Genomic DNA, 20482 nt, shown 5'->3' with positions numbered 1-20482 from the left:
TTTTTGCTAGCACAGGGTGCATATTAACATTAAGGGGAAAAAAAGAGACTTTTCATTTCACCTGGTTTCATGAAATGTAACCCATAACAAAAGGTGTGTTCACAATGTGTACTGTAGGCAACTAATTATGTTGTACAGACACACCCTAGAACTATTTTGTAAAGACCAGTATTATAGATTTGTAAACATTTTATGAAAAAACCTATAGATTAAAATAGTATGGAAAGCAAGAAGCAGGATAAGGAATGTTTTAATTAAAGAAGAGTTCACAAACATGAACTATTGTTAAAAATGTAAAATGTGCTCCCCCTAGTGGACTGAGCAGGTCATCACATAAGGACTAGCTGAAACACTGGATAAAAACGCCTTCTTAATAGTGGAACTGAACAAACGTTTATTGGATGAATGGGACTCCATTAAAGAAACACCACTAATTCCAATACTTAATGAACATAAGTAGCTGCAAAACAAATTTAGGAGATTGTATGACCATTCTATATATCTGTAAAAATAAACTATTTATTTGTTTTAAGGGCTTAGTTGGGGCAGCAACGTTGGTCACGTATAGTTGAGGTTCCAGTGTGAAAAGGAAGCGGTGAAACTGGTTTCTGGTTTCACTCAGTGATGCCTATCACACCACAAGCTAGACGACCTCCTGCATTGCCTGTTTTGTGACTTTCATCATCTCCGCCTTTGCCCAAGTCATCTTCCTTCTCATGAATCTGGAATAAGACAAGAATTTAAAGTGACAAAAAACAATAGCCAGCACAATTAGGATAATATTAAAATATAACATGATCTCTGTATTCCCAAAGGTTTGTAGGCAATTGATCACCACACCCATATGTGCTTCTTTACCATCTTATTCCAGATTTAGTCCCACTTTGCTCTTATCCACACTTTTGGGAAGCTTTTACATTAGATTTGTACCCATTTAGCCACAAGAGAATTAATGAAGTCAGACACTGATGTTGAGTGATGAGGCTTGGGGAAAAAAGCCAGGCTTACAGTTCATCCCAAAGGTGTTCCTTGAAGTTGAGGTCAGGGCTCTTTGCAGGCCACACAAGTTGTTCCATTCCTTGGCAAAACCTTGTATTTATTGACCTCACTTTTTGTACATAGGCAAATCCTGGAACTTGTCTGGGCTTCTTAATTCCAGTGAAAATAAATCTTAACACGGCAGCACACAAAGCCATTCAAGACACTTGTAAGCTTATACTTTGGTGAAGACCTAAATATGGGTAATAAGCCAATAACTTGCCTAAATTCCCAAAAAGCTTAATCCTGAAAGGTCCATTTAGATCTAAAGGTTATCTACATTTTATTGTTCTGCATTTTCAGGGAGGAGGGACAGTGGTATATTCTGAAGAAAAAGCATTCAGATTCTATCTTGCACAACTTGTTTTATAAGCAATATATAAAATCAACAATTCCTCACTTGCATATAAATACAATGACAAAATGAAAGAGAGAACATGGTTATTTTTGTGTCAAAAATAAAAAATTAAATCTTTCAAAATGTATTGGGTACTTTGTAGAAGCAACATTTGCATCTTAAAGCATTCTTGTTTAAATCTCTAGAGCTTTTGCATGGATTAACTGTGTATCCCATTCTCTCTGTCAGATCGGTTATTTGACTTATGCCAAAGTTCTCCACAGAGATGGTATACTCGCTAGTTGAGCAGTACCTGCTCTGATAGCATAGCTGTTAGATTCATCTCTAGCCAAGCCACTGTATACACAACATAATCTACCCATAAAAACACACAGTCGTGCAACTACAAATTCAAACTCCTTTAATTATTCTGCATTCCCAAACACTATCAATTTTGTTGGTTTTTCCCTATTAACATGACTCATGAGGTTTTATCGTTAGAGGAGGAGTCAAATGGAACTGTAAAAGCAGTGAACGAACAATTAGAAAGTTTAGTTTGGTTTGCTTACCACCATGGTCCTCCCAATGATTGAGTGTGGCCCTGTCAGTGACACGATCTTGTCCTCAATGTCAATTTTAGCAATTCCATCGGAACCGGCAGTCACATTACCCAGATCTCCAACATGCCTGTGAGAAAAAACATTAAAATTAGACTGGTTATTAAAGTTGACATCATCAATACCAACAATGGTATCAGTCAATGTGATGTAAGCCAATAATGAACAGACTGCAGGAAATCTGGTCCTATTACACAATTAATGAGGTAAACAGAGCACAGCAGACCTCAAACTGTGCTGTGTGAAAATAGGAAAAGGAAGAACCATAACCTCTTACTATAGTACAAGTGAAGTAATAAAACCTTTCAAAAAATAAGTAAAAAAAACCCTGAACCCTTGTGTGTGTGAAGGGTTGAGTGCTAGCAGCACACCCATCTTGTCAGTCAGTGAGGCAGGTCTGTACTGTTCAAGGCCACCATTTAAACTAAGGAAATATAAACAGAACTAAACAACAGGTTAAGATGTCCCTGATTGCTTAATATTAAAGTAGATTTCCTCATTTCATGATAAGTATCATCAAGGACCAAAAAAACAAGCTGGTAAATGGTCTATTTGTGGGATGGTTTAAATATAGCACACAAACAAATTCAACTATGAAATCAGCAAATAGGAAGTGATATGTCAGCAACTGTTTGAGCTATTGCCATCCAGTTTAGCATCTCTCCTTTGGAACAAGTGCTGCTGGTCCTATTGGTGTATGGTGTATGTATATGGTCTCCAACTGCTTCACTAACTGACAAACACTAACTCTGCGGTAACACAGTAAAAAATGTGGCTCTTGGTCTCTGACTAGTGGACACCCCTGGTATACATCATTATTATTAAAAACAGACAGCAAGCTGCCAAAATGCATCTTCTTAAATGAATGTATAAAGATGATCTGTGTAACAGGTTTCTGTAGGTAGACCTAAGACAGTTATTTAAGTGTGGCTTTTTATACATTTATCTGTGAAGTCCCTAATAAAACCTTACCTGATCTCATCAGTTGGCCCACCATGGGTCTTGTTGTGGGGGTTGAAGTGAGGTCCTGCACTGATGCACCCTAAATATTAAAACAAGATTGAAAGCACATAGCAGTGAATCATCTACAGCACATCTTAGTGCCTGAGCATGCCGTTATGTAAATCAACATTAGCAAGTTAGGGAGAAAAAAAAAAAAACCCGGACCATACCATTTGTATTGTCTCCAAAGGCATGAACATGAAAGCCATGCAGGCCAGGGCTCAGGCCTGTGATCTGTCCTGTAACTTTCACTGATGCACCATGACTCTGTAAAACAAGGACATAATTCATACATCTAGTATTGTAGAAGGATGGACAAATTAGTACCCTGGGTACATGGGAAAATCATGATTGTGCATGCATGCTATTCGTTTATACTCAGGTGACAACTGGGTTAACCTATTAATAATGTTAATTCAATAAAATTGCCAGATCATTCAGTTATTAATTCATATGTAAGCATCCATTCCGTGAGAGGTTCACAGTACTCAAGCTTGCACACACTATATCGGCTAAGAGTGTATACAATGCAGAGTGCACCATTTGAGACGATTTCAGTTGCAAGATACACGTCTAGATGTAATGTTTCACAAAGCGGCCCATCTTTGCACCTTGTGGGCATGTGGTAGACTAGTGTTTAAGACGTTGGGCTACCAAGCGGAAGGTTGTGAGTTCGATTCCCAGGTCCACCAAGCTGACACTGCTGGGCCCCTGAGCAAGGCCCTTAAACCTCAATTGCTCAGTTGTTTAAAATGAGATAAAAATATAAGGGCGTCTGCTAAATGCTGGAAATGTACCTGAACTACACTGCGTAGTGGAAAAAAGAAACCACTGCCAACACCAGAATCCACTCCATTTGTTCACTTGAAATGAAGTTTCTAATTATGTTTAATAAGCTGCAAATGTGTTGTTATTGAGAATTGAGGTCAGAGAGGAGGAGCATGACTCAGCAATATAAACACCTCACAGCCTCATACGTTATAACCAAAGGTTAACTCCTGTTATTCACGCTGCATGGCATTAGCTACTGCATAACATTATTCGTGGCTCAGACTTTAGAATAATAGCGTTTATATAAGTTAAAATGTATCGTGTGGATTTTACATGTAAATGGATCGATATTTAGCTACAACCTGTGTTTTTCCCCACAGTTCTAATGCCAGCTAACAGCTAGTTATGAAACAAGCTATAAACTAATTAGCAGCCCGTAAGTACAGGCTAAGTGGCTAGCTAGTGAATGACGTTTAAGTATACTCAATATTCTCCTAATGAATAAGAAGTAAAAGCACCACAAATATGACCGTTAAGACTCACCGAGTTGTGATACATTCGTTGCACTGTGCACCAGGCTACATGCTAGCGCACGCGCGCATGCTAGTGGCATGTCAACGGGTTTAGTAACAGACATTAGCATTGATGCTAAAATGCTAAAAGTGTAAAAAAAAACATATAAAGACAAAACTTTACCTGCTGTTCAAAATAGACTGTGCCAGTCACTTCTCCTGTGCCTTTGAGGACGCAGACGGCTTTCGCGGCCATGTTGGTTGAAAGTCTAAAGCCAAACGTATAAACGCAATACTACGGTCGCCACAAGTATATAAGAAACGGCAGGTTGTGTGCTGATTGGCTGAGAGAGTAGGCGGAGACATACTGGTGATTGGCTGAGAGAGTAGGAGGAAACACGCCGTTCATTGGCTTAGTGAGCAGGCCGTGAGAACAACATACAAGTAATACTACAGTATTTTATTGACTAAAAACATACATTGTCAGGGCTGTCAAGTGTCACGCATTGAGAGTGACAGTCACTCATTACGGTCTTTTGTCACGCTCTCCCGCCACACATCGTATTTGTCACGCAGGAAAATGTTTTGACTATTTATCATATATTTAATATGCCGCACCGCTGTCTCTACGGAACCGGGCAGGAATCAAGCGCGTCTCCCCTGGAGTTCTAAGTCGAGCCTGACACTTATCAGCCAATCAAAAAAAAAAGATGCTACACGATAGCCAATCAGAAAATAGCACTATCTGGGAAAAATTTAACGCAACAACCAATAAAAATTGGATGGTGTCACGCTCGCCTGTCTTAAAAACTTGAGAGCCCTGCATTGTAAAGACCTGTATTTTGCTTTAATTGGATTTAATTAAGCCCCCGTAAAAGAAGACATATAACTGATGCCAATTTGGAACTAAAAACGGTCCGTTGATGCAAGAAAAAAGAAAAGAAAAAATTATGTTTATATACTCGCGCACACATATACATGTACGTATATGTATATCTATACACAAGCTGCACATTGACTGTACACACACACACACACACACACACACAGTACAGTCGGGCTATTAAATCGGCGGTAATATGTTCCGCCCCATCAAGCAGCCTAGAGTAAAAAACACATCACTAGAATAAATGTAGTTTAGAGGAACAACGGACCCTACAGTTATGAAGTGACGCGCATGCTTCAAAATACATCAGGAGCATGCTTAAATATAAAGGGGAAAAAGCTTACTTTGGTGTCTTATAGTGAAAAATTACAACATATGGGCTCTTATATTGTGTCATCTTTCATATTGCAAGCCAGATTTTTCTGGCCCCTCATTTGGGATGCTTTTCATGAACATGAAAAACTAATTTAATAGCCCTGCTGTACAGTGTAATGTGACCCTGTCTCCAGTTCTTTAAAGACAGTTGCTCAAAAACAGTATGAACTTTTTGTTGCTGTACAGACTATCTAGTGCAAGCTGTAGCATCTCTGACGAAACGTTTCCCAAACGATCATATTTAACCAATTAATCGTTCAACACGATTAATAAATGCTATACTTTTTTTTTTACACATAAATGAACACATCTGCATTTCTATATTTTGAGTATTGTTTCCATACTTTAATTTCTATTTTGTTTTAATGTTCAGAGTCTGCTTCCAATCTTAACCATTTACAGTTGTGCCCTTTTGCAGTTCAACTCCAGTTTAAATACAGTGCAAGCAAACTAGGCCTGATCCAATACACACTATAAAGCAAACAAAGGTCATTTAAAAGTCATCTAATTTTGCTGACATAATAAGTCATAGTGTGAACTCAGTTTTTTTTTATTTTGGTATGAAAATAGTTTATTAAAACTGAATCCCCATTGCTGAAATATTAAATGAGTTCACATCTGCACAAACTTAAAAATTATACAAACATTTCATCTCTGGTACAATGTAAACACTGTAGGTTAAAAACATTACAGCAAAAGGGCTTTTGTCTCTTATTTTAGTCAAGGTTTCCATCGGGGACATTGACTGAAGAATACTCATTAAAAAGAAAAAAAAAACAAAAAAACAAAAACTGCAACTCTACAAATATTATTAGAGTAATGTAAGCATATTTACAGCTGAGTTATTTTTCTTCTTTTTTTTTTTCCATTTCATTTTGTTTAAAAACGTTTTTATCTCCAGTCTTACTCAGGGGATAGTCCTGCACTGTCCACTTTTAGCTTGGCCCCTAATCCCAACATGCCTGACTGAATTCTTTAACTACTAAGAAGCCCTTCATGATTTTTACATGGGCATGTTAGAGCAGGAAAACCACCAAAATGTGCAGTACAGGCACATGAAACACCGGCTTAGTACAACATTTAACCTCAATAACGGGACACATTCACAGGATGGTGCGCCATATTAGCCAGACACTTGACGTCAATTGCATTTTAAATCAGTGAAATCATTGAAGGAAGACCAGGCATTAAAATGATAATTGAACCACAAACCAGAATTAAGCATTTTTTTGAACAATTTCTGCTCATTAGTGTGTAGTGGCCAAGATTTGGATGGATGGACATAGTATGCATTTTTATAAAGCAGTGCACTGGCCTGGCCTATGCAGTAAGAATGATGTCTGTCTGATTTCTCCTTACATACATATCGTTTCCTTCACATCTAAGCCCATGCAATGTTATCATATCGGTCCCAATCTAGAGAGTTTTCTTGTACATTTTTAGCAAAAGATCACAAGTACACGCTTCTGATTAGGATAAAAAAAAAGGACACCATTTAGAGTTCCAGTCCACTGCCTAGTGTGACCTACGATTGATCTGCTTTAGTTTGTTCTGGAGGTTGGCTCTGATTCTCTGCTTCTGTACTACCTTCTTTGGAAGGAGCTGGAGCTTCTGCCTTGGAATTAGGCATTTCGTTTGAAGAATCATTATGCCGTTCATGGCTGCTAGAGTCTCTGAGCATCTCGTGTCCGTTAGGCTCAAGTTTGTCGAGTCTGTCATCCCTGTCCCAGCGGGTGCTTCTCTCTCTGTCCCTGCGTTTGCCCCGTTCTTCCTCTCTCCCTTGATCCCTCTCCCTCTCTCCATCAGGACTTCTCCAGTCTCTACGTGACCCTGCTCTCTCCCAGCCTCCCCTTGAATCCATCTCTTCATGCCATCCCCCGAAGCGTTCACGACCTTCTGCCCGTTCTCCCCCAAACTGCCTGCGCCCTCCATAACGCTCCTGCTCTCTGTTCCGCTCTCCCCTGAAAGGAGGGCCTGGAGGGGGAAAAGGACCTCGGAGGGCATGTGATGGAGGAGGATGCATGCCAAAATTCCCTGGTGGAGGCTCATGGTGCATCATCTGTGGTGGGCCTCTGGGGGGCATCATCTGGGGGGGCATGGGGGGCATGCCAGGCCGTGGAGGGGGCATCGGGAAGCGCTGCAGGTGAGGTGGTGGGGGCATTCCTGGTGGACGCTGAAGTGGCATCGCCCCTGGCCTTGTACCTAAAAGCCCTGGTGGATTTTGCATATTCATGCCAGGTGGAACTGGGTTACCTTGGGGAATAAAAAAAAAAAAAAAGACAATCAAAATAGAATTAGGCATTATGTAACTATAAAACATGTATTTATATTTATGTAGTTACAAAACTTGCATTTTAGATTAAATGGCACAAGAAAATGTTAACTGTGTTACAAAAAAACAAAAATTGTCAAAAAGTGCTGACAAATGCTAACATACAGCATGTGTACATTAAAAAATTGTTTTAGTTGACTATGACTGTTTGAAATTAATTTTAAAATAGATTAAATAATAAATTTGTATACACAGCATACAAATTTATTATGTATACAGATAAAGTTGTATACACAGCATTTGAAAATATGGAACAATTTGTACTTAATGGCAAAATGTATAAGAAATAGAGCCAGATTTAGTGTTTCTCTCCAAAAACTACTGAATTACACCCATGAATATGGTATGAAGTAGTCTAACTCTCGTTCTTATAAACTCACCTGGACCAGTACTGAAACCATCTACACCTTCCCTATTGGTCCTTGAGCCCATTCCTACTGAATCACCAGACAAATCCTCAACAGAGCTGCCAACTGCAAACACACAACCAAGAAATTATTCATATAATATCAATCATTATTGAAAACAGACATGTCATTTTTCATGTGCCATACGATCAGACAAGACAATTCTGAAATTTATAAGGAACAGGGAAAGGGTCTGCAGTGTGTGCTGGTCTTACCTGGTGGCATACCAATGCCTGCTGTGGAAAGAGGGGGTCCTGCAGTGCCAATAGGAGGCATGCCACCCGGAGGGAGAAATCCTGAAATTATAGGTGAAGATAAACCTCAAAATATACGAACGGACATTTACTACAGACACATTCACAATTCTTCTTAATGCTCAAAACGACAGCCTTAACACTTCACTTTGCAATATCGTTACAACATAAATGTCACCTGTGCAATTAAATATCAGTTAGGTTACCGGGCGGAATCTGCATGGGGTTAAAGCCAGGCCTCATGAAAGGTCCAGGTGGAGGAGGAACTCCTGGTGGAAATGATGGTGGTGGGATATTCATGGCAGAAGGAAAACCTGGGGGTGGAACGCCAACTGGCCCAGAATGCCCTCCTGACTGGACAGGACCAGCCTGGATAGAAAGAATATAACGTTCAACTGGATCCTAAAATAAATTAAAAACTAGCTTAGTTATCTACAGCATCTAATATGATACGGTTTAAAGACAAATTATTATAAACGCTGAACAAATGACAAATGGCGCATACAATAGCATGATTCTAAGATCAGAGTTCATGTAAACACAATCAAATTATTGACATTTGTGCATATTACCTGCACAGGGAGCAGTGCTGGGCTCTCAACCATCTGGGGCACTTCACCTCTGCCGTTTTGAGGTGCATCATCTGCAGTCTCCAGTTCACTCTGCACACCCTTCCACTCTGTAAGAAATAAAACCAGTAAGTAAGCCCTTATTTATACAAGCCGATGCAAAGTTGTCGGTGTACATTTTGGTGCAAGTGCATGTTTTGACATAATAAACAATTTCACAGAAATCCAGACTGATATGTACATACCCTTATTGTTTTTAGACAACTTTAACTTTAGGATGTTCATTAAACATTGTCTGAAAATAATAAATAAAAAAATAAAATCGGAAAAAAAATATCTTCCGTCATCTCTTATTATTCAGCTCCGCCAAATAGTGTGTATTGTCATCTTTGTCACAAGATATCAGGCCTTCTAGAGTCCTGTTCCTACACAACTCGAAAACCTGATATCCATCCCCAAGCTATACCACTGATCATGATGGCATGTATTGGACGTAACGTTAGGATGTTTTCTGATTATAGTTAACTTGTATTTGGCAAGCCAGATGACACAGTGGGTTATGTATACCAACAAAAGTGTTGATTTTGTTTTTGTGTTGAAAAGCATCAACAGTAAATTGTAGCTAGCTACAAAATGCAAAATGTCTAAAAATCCCATTGCTTGAAAGGTTCATTTGCATTTTTCAGATTTGCCTAACTATAAGCAGGAAAATCACTTAGTTCTTTCATAGTACCCCATCACCCTGTATACCAAATGCAGAGAGAACGCAAAAATATGACAGAGACGAAGCCTTCTGTGTTATACAAAAGTGAAAGTCCTGTCGAGGTCATGAACACAACAGGCTTTTGATGTCTGTTCACTGTGTGTGTGTGTGTATGCTAGCTATATAGCTTTTACTAGCAAATATATATACACAAGTGTCTTAAACTTTGAGGGATGACCTTCCCTCAGTAGCAACTATGTAAGGCTGTCAAGTGACTGGTGAAAGGATGGTGCTTGGATACAGAGAAGCACAATAAGTAAAAAAAGATGCTGGACAGGGTACTTACTTTAATGATTAGTCTTTTTTGTCTGATTAAAAAAATGTAAGGCCTTTATTTAATTTGTTTTAACTCTGAACAATGTAAAACCAAGGTTTGCCCATAACGTCTTATTTCTACAATTGTCATAAATTAATAAATTATATAGAAAAATCCAGAAATGTGAAAATGCTGACACAAAAAGTAACAAAAATATGAAAAGCTGCAATGTCTCCTAGCAAGAAAACCAAATTACAGAACAGTACAAGGCCATAGAAACGTACTACTGTTTAATACTGTTTTGCAGGTTACCTGGGGAGAGTGTATCGGCATCCAGCATGCCCCCCTCTCTAAAAACTTCCAAATCTTCCATTTTGACTTTGGACCAGGGGACATAGGTGACACCAAGCTCTACGTCCCAATACTGCTTGAACTCTGACTTAATTCCTTTGTTCAGAGCCCAAGCAATCTGTAGACACAAGTGAACATAACCCTTCAGTGTGAATGTGGGGGGAAAAAAAACACTACCACATTTGATTTAGAACAGTAATATATCTTGTACCTTTATGGCTTTTTGGTTGACTTTGTAAGTGCCCCTGCTAAGCTTCTGGAGAGCTCGAAAAGCATCCTGTCGATGAACCATGACGATGTAAGCACAACCTCGAGGAGGAATCATCTGCCAAACAGAAACCAAGACAACAATCAGCATTAATTATGTTGTACATTACATATGATGTTTGACAATATACATAGGCTCATTGTGATTAGAATGTTCCGGTTTGTACGTACGTTTATGGACTCTATCTGGCCAAACTCCTCTAATAGACATGCCACATCCTGCTGTTGTGTCCTTTTGTCCAGCTGACCAACCCAAAGTGTAGTGCTGCACACTTCATTGGGGGGGGGAGCAAAAGTTACAGCAAGAACAAGAGGGTGAAAATCTCAGAAAGTCTCAGAAAGAACTGCAACATTTCAAAAATTAACTTTAAAAGGATTCAATTTAAACCTTCAAATATCAAATGAGTTTACATTTTACAGAACATTTTTGTAGGGAGTGTTTGTGGAGCTTTTAGCCCCAAGATATACTTCATGGCTTAATCATGGCTCACCACTTAAGGTGTCAGGTTTGATGAGTGGCAGGCCTTTCTGTCTACGTTCTCGCTCCCTATCCCTCTCCCTCCTCTCCTGAGAGCGAGAGCGGGGTGAGTGGCGCCGCCTTTCTCTGGAGCGAGAGCGCGACCGTCGATGTCGGAAACGTCTGGACCGAGAACCTGACCGCGACCGCCTCCTTTTAGGAGATCTGGGAAATTAACCAAAGAATGCAGACTGTATTTGAAAAGTCTGAATAAGAACATTAATGATTATATTAACTATATTTTGTGTCCTATAGGTATTATTCGATTTTCAAAGACTGACTGTCACTACTCACCTTGAACCAGACCTAGACCGTGTCCTCCTGCCATCTTGGTGTTGTCTTGTGTCTAACTCCATGGAGGAATCCTGTGGCGATACGTATGCAAACATGTAAACAAGTGCATTATAAAGCTTTATTAACAAAATAAACTTAAAAATATATATACTTCGTGTCCCAATCGACGGAAATGTTTCCACATATTTCTGTGATCACAGATTTAGGTTTCCTTTGAATGGTCTACAAATATCAGGGAAATTCAGAGAGCCTTGCCTGATGCTGCTGTCCGGTCATAAGCTGAGGAAATGCATTGTTCTGAGAGGGGAAGGGTCCAGTGAAACCAGTGGGACCTGGTGGAATCATCCCTGGGTAGGGCTGAGGAGGCATTCGGTTAAAAGCCTGAGGCTGTCCATTTGGAGATGGAACCTGGAACAAGATGTTCCACCAAATTATCAAACAAAGGATATAGGAATGCACCAACCTAATCTAGCGATGTTAGCAGAGACAATGCTGGCCTGACACATTTTCCAATTCACTTAAATATTTTAAGCTGCAAGCTGTTGTCTGGAATACAGTCAACATTGTCTGGCACATGAACACAGAGTCTTATACAATTTGTCTTGAAGCAAACCGCAAACTTTTTGGGAGGTTTTACAAAAAAAAAAAAAAGGTTTTTAAAGAATTGTCCAGCACAAGGATGCCAGTATCTGATATCTGATCAGTAAGAACTGAAGGAAAAGAACGTAAAAAAAATAAAAAATACATTTTATATATATATATATATATATATATATATATATATATATATATATATATATATATATATATATATATATATATATAGCTAGCAAAAGGAAGGAACTTTTACAGATATTCATAGTAAAAGACATGACAACATGGTTAAATTAAAACCCGTGCATCTAATATTGGAGAGAAACAGGTTTTTACACTAGCTCTGTGTTATTGACAGGTGTTAAAGCTTAACCGTAACTTATTTCTAGCCATGCCATAACTGCTAATAGTAAAATGTAACTCTTGTCGTCTGTATTACATTAGTGTCCTACCCAGAGACTTGTAAATAAAAAATTCTATGCTGCTGGACCATCGCAGATTTTAGCTAAACATCTTCATTGGAGTTCCTTCCAACGTCTGCGACAATTTGTAGGCATGGCAACTAACTGGGGCAGAGTGGTCACAAAGGCGCTGAAGAAATATACACTGATTATTTAGCATGAAACTTTAAACCTACCTGGTGTTCTTGACTCAAGCCCATCATGTGCTGCTGAAAGTGCTGCATCTGACTGGGAGCTTGAGGGAAGACTGCTGATGCCTGCTGAAGCTGAGGTGGCTGGACACCTTCTCCAAAGCCACTGCAGATGCGCGCACACACATGCGCACGGACACAGACACACGCACGTCAAACACATGAATCAACTTACAAAAAAATACATTTATTAAAACCCTGTACAAGCAAGTACAAAGCCTTTTCCGGTTGATTTATTGTCTAAAATTCACAACATTGTCACACAGGGTCTTACAGTGTGCCAAATATGTACCAATTAATCAAAATAAAAGATGCTGTAGATGTTTTTTTGTGGTAAAGTAATTTTAAATGAGACATTTAGCAACTGAAAATTTTACAATAATTCTGATATAAAAAGGGTTTCTAGTTCATAGCATACAAGGCAGACTGGACAGAGGATGCCTCATCCCTTTTTGTCTCTTCTCCTCCTTCTGGTTCATCATCATAATCAAAACGATCAAGAAGTTTCTGAAAACAAAACAACAACAAAATGCAGGCTATATTTAACCCTTAATTCTGTAAATACAAAGCAGATGGGGTCCTTTAACCTGGTGATTTAGACGTGTACTCACCTTGTCAAATGTAGCTTTCTTCTCTGCAGGCTGCGTGATGTGCGGCTGGCCCTGTGTCAAGCCTGTGGGTGGCTGAATAGTTGAGGCTTTTATCTGAAGATGGGTCATCATGTTATTCTCCAGCGCTGGAGACTGGGGCTTCCCAGGCTGCTGGAATGTCTGGAGCATCTGCTGGAGCTACAGTTAGAGTGTTGGAGTTAGGACAAATTGCTAAGGAGACCGAGCATTTCATACATATGCAATGTTTTTAAATGATGGTTTATCAAACCTGTTGGCCTTGGGAGGACTGGAAGAGCTGAGCTACAGCAGCAAAGGCATCAGAGTTTTGAAGCTGTGGCACAGAAGCCTGCACAGAGTTAACTGACACTGTAGTGCGGCTTTCAGTTTCTCTTGCTGGGGAGGAAGGAGACGCAGCTGAAAAAGAGCAAATTAACAAAATCATTGATCAGTAAATGTAGTTTTGACGGCAATGTACGCGTTACATTTTCGCTTGTGTATTTAGTTCCATGTTAATTAAAAAAAGAAAAATAATGTAGCATATTATTCACCCGCACCAGGGCCGTTGTCCATGCTTGGAACTGGGCCTGAGCTGCTGGATCCGGCAGCCATGTCCAGAAGAGGCTGGATCACCTCAATCTTAAACACACCATTCTTTTGCCACAGGTTCAAGACACGCACAATCTTACTCTGTAAACATAACAATAAGTAGAAAGGATAACAAATTATCATAACTCATATGGGGGGAAAGAAAGAAAGCCTATCCTCTTAAAAAAGCATATCTGAAAAGTTCACCTAAGTGAACAGTTACTAATATTAAACTAAAACATATTCCCTTACTATTTTAAGAGCGAGAGACATTAAATGTCAGTGACTGACTATATAATTAATTATAAAGCTCAGATCTGTTTCTATAATTGTAAATGGGCCAAAACCATGGGCGATTTTTGCCCATCTTTAATACAGGGATGAAATGAGACGGTGAAAAAGTGGTTTTATTTAGCCACCATTCAGAATATACTGTACAGACAAAACATTGTGATTATCTGACAATCACACAATATGCGCAGTCTGAACATTACACCACTGCCATTATAGTAACCTCTACTCATTGAGAAAGGACTAGATTTTGAACTGTGGCCGTGGGGATTCATTCAGACACAAGAGCATTTCTGAGATCAGGACTGGGGTGCAGTCAACATTCCAGTTGAGGTCAGGGCTCCGTGCAGACCACTTGAGTTCCTACACTCAGAATCAGAATCAGAATCAGGTACTGTTTTTTTGGCCAGGTACTGTAGGGTCTACATGTACATGAATTTGTCTTGGTGTGTTGATGCATAGTAATAATAGAGAAAAAGCTTAACTATAAGAAACAACGATTATAAATGTGCATAAACATAAAGATGTACAAATAACAAGCACTTTGTCTTCAAGGATGTGTCAAAATGCACAAGGATGTTGTCATGCTAGAACATGTCATGCTTAGCTCCATTGAAAGGAAATTGTAATGTTACAGGATTCAAAAGTCATCATATACAACTGTGTACTTCAAACTTTGTAAAACTAGACATAGTCAGTCACAGCCATAGAGTGCATTTTTATTTGTTTTGCTGTGAAAAACCCAGCCAAGTATTTAAATACCCAGACACTGTTGGACAATATGTTAATTTTGACTCAAGACCAGGGGCTGCAACAAATCGTGTTTGTTTTCTGAAAACACTAAATTGAAATTTGCTCCATCAGTTGTGAGTCACACAAGTGCCCGAAGTTGAAGAGTGAAATGAGGCACACAAATGAGGAATTCTAAGTACTTTTCATCATAGGCAGATTTCAGAGAGAAACTGGGAACAGAGTAGTTACTTCTATTTACAACTGCACAGTGCTGGATGCCACACCTGTGATAAGGGAGTTCCACACAATTGCTGGTTCTCCTGATATTAATAGCTTGACTGCATTCTGATGGAAAGACTGTGACAAGAAGTGTGTTTGTGCATTTCCAGGTGGCACACAGGAGTCCAAATTTAAGAACCTTTTCAACATGATGTTATGAAATAAGGCCCAAGACACCATGTGGACCAGTTTGGATGCTTTTTCATTTACTCAAGTAGGATTTATAACTTATTTACAATCTTTAATAAATAAAATATATTTGATAAAACTGTGAAATTACAAAGCAAAGTGTTTGGTGCATCAGAAGCCTGCAGAGTCAATGCATAGGTATCATGCATGGGAGAGTTTTAGACAAAAAAAAAAAAAAAAACCCTCCTCTTACCCTGTCCTCTGTAGGACATAAGCAGAGGTTTTCAAAAGTCCCACTGATGTTCTTAGTGAACCGGGGACCAAACACATCCTTGTCTGCACCAAACTGATGACGAGACTGGCGCACAATGGAGTCCACAACATACAGTCCTGGTACTTTATACTCAGGCTTGCACTGTGGAAAAAAAGCACAACACATTTTAGTGAAGTACGATTTAAGAAAATGACTAAGTTTTGCAAAAACATTTTGGAAAGAAAAAAAAAAAAAAAAAGCACTATTACCTTCTTGATAAATTTCTCAACAATCTGGACAACGTGCTTGTACAACTGGACCAGAGAAAGACAGACAGTGTTAATGCCTTGCAGCAAAACAGCAATCTTTGTTTTTAACTGCATTTAATTGCTGCATTAATAAAGGATTTTAAGTTTATTTGAACTGATATGGAATTTTAAGTTAATACTAACTCACACATTTGCTATACTTACTTTAATGGCTTTTATTGCAGATTTTGTAATGGAGATCATCTTTGCCCTGGAGATTGGAGGTTTTGAGTCCATCAGGGAAAACAGCTGTAATGCAAACACAATAAGAGTCAATGCTCATATCCACTTAAGTGAGCATGACGTAAGCACTTGTGAGCATTAATACGCAACAATTGCATATCACAAATTACGAAGAAAAAAAAGGCTTAATAAAAAGATTTACCAGCTAAACAGTAGTAACGATTAAAATTTTAAACTGAAATGCAATCACAATATATTCTGTAACATTTTACAATTTTAAATATTTTGTACAAGGACATACACAACTGCTTATGGACCGACTGTGTAATTGTTAGTGTAAATATATATTGCAATCTATGTAAATCGCCATCATATTGCTACATGCAAGTATGCCGGCCAACTTCAGCAAGCGTAGCTGCTTATGTGCAAGGGTTCGAGCGCTGCCTGGATCTTGCCCTAAACTGACTACATCACAATACATTTCTCTACTCTACAAATCAGTATTTCTTTAAAGCACAGCACTACACAGCGAAGACTTGGAGGTCCACATGTCAACTTCTTTAGAAACAAAGCTGACTCACAACCCCCTCTAAACATTGATTAATACTGGTATCAGTAGAATAGCTGGTTTATCTTTTTAGTACTCATTTACGTCTGCTGTATAGTTTACTTGGTAAAATATTTAGAGAACAATCAGTGAAACAGTGAAAACACTGACAGTTAGGATACAGGTACAGTTGTTTAAGCCGCCTTGTTGATTCCAAGTTCCAGATTGGTGCATAACCATCTGGGGTGAAATTACTGCCGAATGATGCTGTCTTTTTGAACGAGTCACTAAGGAGAAAGAATCAGTATCATTCGCTGTGTTCATTTGTTTTGGTGTTAAAAACTGTTGCAAACTAAAGCACAACATTTCCAAACATATCCATAACCGACTTTAACAACGAACACCAGCTGTTCAAAGACATTCATGAATCTATAGTAACTGAGATACACAGTTAAAACCGGCAACACCGTGGGAAATCGATGAAGTCTAGTGTCAAATCTTCAGCTTTAATTATTAGCAAATAAGAGAGTTGCTCATCATGTTGTATAAAAAGGAGGAGTCTCACAGCTCTAATCTCTATTCACGGTGAAGTTTGTAAAGGGCAAAGGTCATGTAAATGAGTGTGTGTTGTTTTTCCTGTCCACAGAAAAACAGTAACAACTGTGCTTTCTATATTTCTCCACCATTGGTTTCACACACTGGTGAAAACTCACAGTATGTACATGCACCTGACACAGCTACAACTTTATACCTGCCCCAAAACATTTTTAATATATGCACGTCAGGGAAAATCTCTCAATGAAAGAATGATGACCTAATACATCAAGGTGGGAAAGGGAAATTATTGAATCGTTTAGCTGTATAGTTTATTTATAATTTGCAGAAACACTGAAATTTCATGCATAATCAGTGTAAAAAGAAACCAAAGCTCCCAAAACATGTGTAACTGAAAGGTTCATCTTCCATTTCACATTCAAAAAATTTACATTAGAATCTTTTGAATCGTACGTTTAGAGCAGGAGATGTTCGATACAGCCAAACTGAAGGCGTACTTGATAATTAAAAATGAAGGTGCAGTGAGTAATCGACCAAAATCAATATAAATATTTACTGCATAAAACAGCTTTTCAACAGCTTCTCAGATGTTCCTTACATACTGCATAAGGCTGAGACATTTTTACAGTACAACAAATTTCTTGGTGCAAACATATTGCCCGAACACAGGAACATGCACACACAAGAGCAAAGAAAAGCAAACTACACAGTTGTGATGCCACATGGGAGAAATACATCAGCCAAATGAAGACCAAAAGCTAGTGTTTTAGAACTTTCACTCTGAAAAATGCTGAAGCTCAAAAGAGGATTTGAAACATGTTCAATGTTCACTTTGTGAATCGGGTCTATGATACACCCATGTCAACTAAATGTGGGGGCTGAGCTAAACACAACAGCATGGCAGTTAAGTAAAGCATCCAGTTGCACAAGCTGAATACTAGTATGATAACACCATTAAGTATGTAAAAGGTATAAATATTATGCTGAGTAGCAATCCACTGCCACACAAGGAACACAGCAAAGATCTGATTTCATGATTTCAGAAATTAAGGCAAAATTAAGCAAACATTGAATCACAAGTCATCACAACGCACATTCACCCAAAACTCTCAGAATCAGAATCAGCTTTATTTGCCATGTGTGCGCAGACACACAAGGACTGTGTTGTGGTTTTTAAGGTGCTCTTGATACATTAAACAATTAAATAGTAAGCACAGTAGTTTGAAAGGAGAATCGTGTGCTTGACATGTCACCAATTCAAGCATTTTCCCCACACACAAAAAAACACCTCCAAGTTGGATCACTCATTTTGAAAGAAGCTGCAGCAAGAGCAAGCGTTTGTAACCACAACAAACGCAAAAGCTTCAGCAAAATACTAGAGGGACTGAAAAGTAGATAACGATACACCAAATACAGAAAGTACTGACTTAATATTTTTAATATATAACTTAATCTTCTATTCTGTTCTTTTCTTTGGGCTTCGTGCAACAAAGTTATCTGCAATTTTGTAGTGAAACACAACCAACTCCTGCAAAACTAACCTTCTGTCATTTTACTGAACCACAACATAACGCGAATAAAATGCCGTAGCTAGGAAATTGAGAAAAAATAATTATGAATCGCATCTGATTTCCTTTCAATTGGGTTTCATGACAGTTCCTCTGCACACGTGTGTGACATCGGAAATGCCAAGGTTACAATCTGATGCCTGTACAACAGTATGTCAGTGTTAGTGATGCCCAAAACAAACCCCTTCACGCGGGCTAACCGGCTAACTCCAAAAACACAGCGACGTGGTCATCTGCAAATTCTGAACCATCTTTATTTGATGTGAATAAATGATAAATACTAACTACAATGGGGTCACCATCGTGCTATAAAGTAGAAGAGGGGGGGCAGTGTTGCTATATTACCCTCACAACACTAGCTAGCTATGCTAACAACACAGGGCTACTGTAAACACCTCTGCCTATAAACGGGCGTCTAATAAAGCATTTATGGCTATCAAAATAGCAAACCGCTTAACTAATTCACTCACCGAAAGAAGTAGAGAATAAACAAACAAAAAGTACAAAATGAGCACGCGAGCACAGCTAACTACAACTAGCTATATTGCTAGCTAGCAAGCCACCTAGCAGCCCAGAGAAGAAATGAGTATTGTGTATTATACACTTTACCTTCCACCGTAAATACACACTCAATGCATTTTGTGGCTACATCCAGCTTTACAGTCCACACCACACGAAACGAATCAGTCTAGAATGTGTGCATGTTTTAAACAACAAGGCCTTTGTTTTCTATTTGGCCCGAGCATTAAGGCTAACCGGGGCCCACTTTATATTCATAGACAATCCGGTAGGTTAAGCAGCTAAGCTAATTTTTGCTAGCTTTTCAGGTAACCTGTAGCTAAACGGCTAGTGCTACACCTGTAGAGTTAAACTGACCTCGTGGTTAAAAGCGTTGACTGCATCCATTGTGTTCCACCTTTGCTGATTTTCTTCCGCTTCTTTAAATTTCCAAATAAATGAAGTACTGCGCCTTAAAGGACCATCCCAACATGTCCGCCGCCTCTCGCCCTCAGTACAAGACAGGAGCTGAGTGGTTGCGACGCGCAATGCATGCTGGGATTACTGCACGTGTTTCTGAATACATCGCACAAGATGGCGCTGCGGAGATCTTTTTGCGACCGATATTTGGCATCAACTGGCTTAGTGGCGTGCAAACTACGACCTGTGGACCACTGGTCTGTTTAATCCGACACGTCAAGTATTTACAAAATTGTTCTAAACACCGCATTCATTTCGCATGTTTCCTGCAATACCCTTAGTTCCAGTTTATTCCACTATGTGGCGCCCCCAAATAATACCGAGCTTTGTTTACGTTTGCTATTGCATTGAGCCATTTACTTTAACACTTAAAAAAAGAAAAGAAAACTTAGATACACTGGCAAAAAAAAGGATGACAAACAACGCCATTCACATTCAAATTGAATAAAAGATTTCTTTACTAATAATAATATCATCCTCCTATATGCCACTGGACAGGTTTGTCTTTTTTGAAGAAATATATGTGACAAATACAATTTTGTTTGTTACATATCACACATTGAACAAAACTAGGAAATAAAATTGTCTTTAGGAAAAGTGCAAGCTGGCAAACACCAGAAATGTTTTTAGAAATGCTAAAAAAAAATTATGTTAAAAAAATATGCATTA

The 20482-nt window shown here is 38.8% G+C and overlaps 2 protein-coding genes across 3 annotated transcripts; both read right to left on the bottom strand.

Annotated features, from left to right (window-relative positions):
* Nucleotides 1-234: 234 nt before the first annotated feature.
* sod1 (superoxide dismutase 1, soluble) lies at nucleotides 235-4620 on the bottom strand. Its single transcript, XM_060895833.1, has 5 exons — nucleotides 4462-4620; nucleotides 3165-3261; nucleotides 2965-3034; nucleotides 1945-2062; nucleotides 235-722 (listed from the first exon to the last, which is right to left on the bottom strand). Exons 1-5 carry the CDS (start codon nucleotides 4531-4533, stop codon nucleotides 615-617), a joined length of 465 nt encoding a protein of 154 aa, XP_060751816.1. The 5' UTR covers nucleotides 4534-4620; the 3' UTR covers nucleotides 235-614.
* A 1233-nt stretch (nucleotides 4621-5853) lies between these two features.
* Nucleotides 5854-19891, bottom strand: scaf4a (SR-related CTD-associated factor 4a). 2 transcript variants are annotated; one of them, XM_060895660.1, is made up of 20 exons: nucleotides 19712-19891; nucleotides 16148-16231; nucleotides 15944-15988; nucleotides 15675-15836; nucleotides 13954-14092; nucleotides 13674-13819; nucleotides 13406-13582; nucleotides 13213-13301; nucleotides 12780-12900; nucleotides 11804-11956; nucleotides 11549-11619; nucleotides 11229-11419; nucleotides 10909-11009; nucleotides 10682-10795; nucleotides 10432-10588; nucleotides 9104-9210; nucleotides 8738-8900; nucleotides 8493-8573; nucleotides 8251-8343; nucleotides 5854-7791 (listed from the first exon to the last, which is right to left on the bottom strand). In XM_060895660.1, the coding sequence occupies exons 1-20, from the start codon at nucleotides 19739-19741 to the stop codon at nucleotides 7064-7066; spliced, it is 2952 nt and encodes a 983-aa protein (XP_060751643.1). In that variant the 5' UTR covers nucleotides 19742-19891; the 3' UTR covers nucleotides 5854-7063. The 2 variants fall into 2 exon arrangements, with proteins under 2 accessions (XP_060751643.1, XP_060751644.1); XM_060895661.1 differs by having other exon boundaries at nucleotides 13960-14092.
* Between the last annotated feature and the right edge of the window lie 591 nt (nucleotides 19892-20482).

Source organism: Tachysurus vachellii, chromosome 20 (assembly GCF_030014155.1).
Source record: "Tachysurus vachellii isolate PV-2020 chromosome 20, HZAU_Pvac_v1, whole genome shotgun sequence".
In the NCBI taxonomy this organism is placed as follows: Eukaryota; Metazoa; Chordata; class Actinopteri; order Siluriformes; family Bagridae; genus Tachysurus; species Tachysurus vachellii.
Note: the sequence above shows the minus strand (reverse complement) of the source record. Positions and strands in the feature narration are given on the sequence as shown.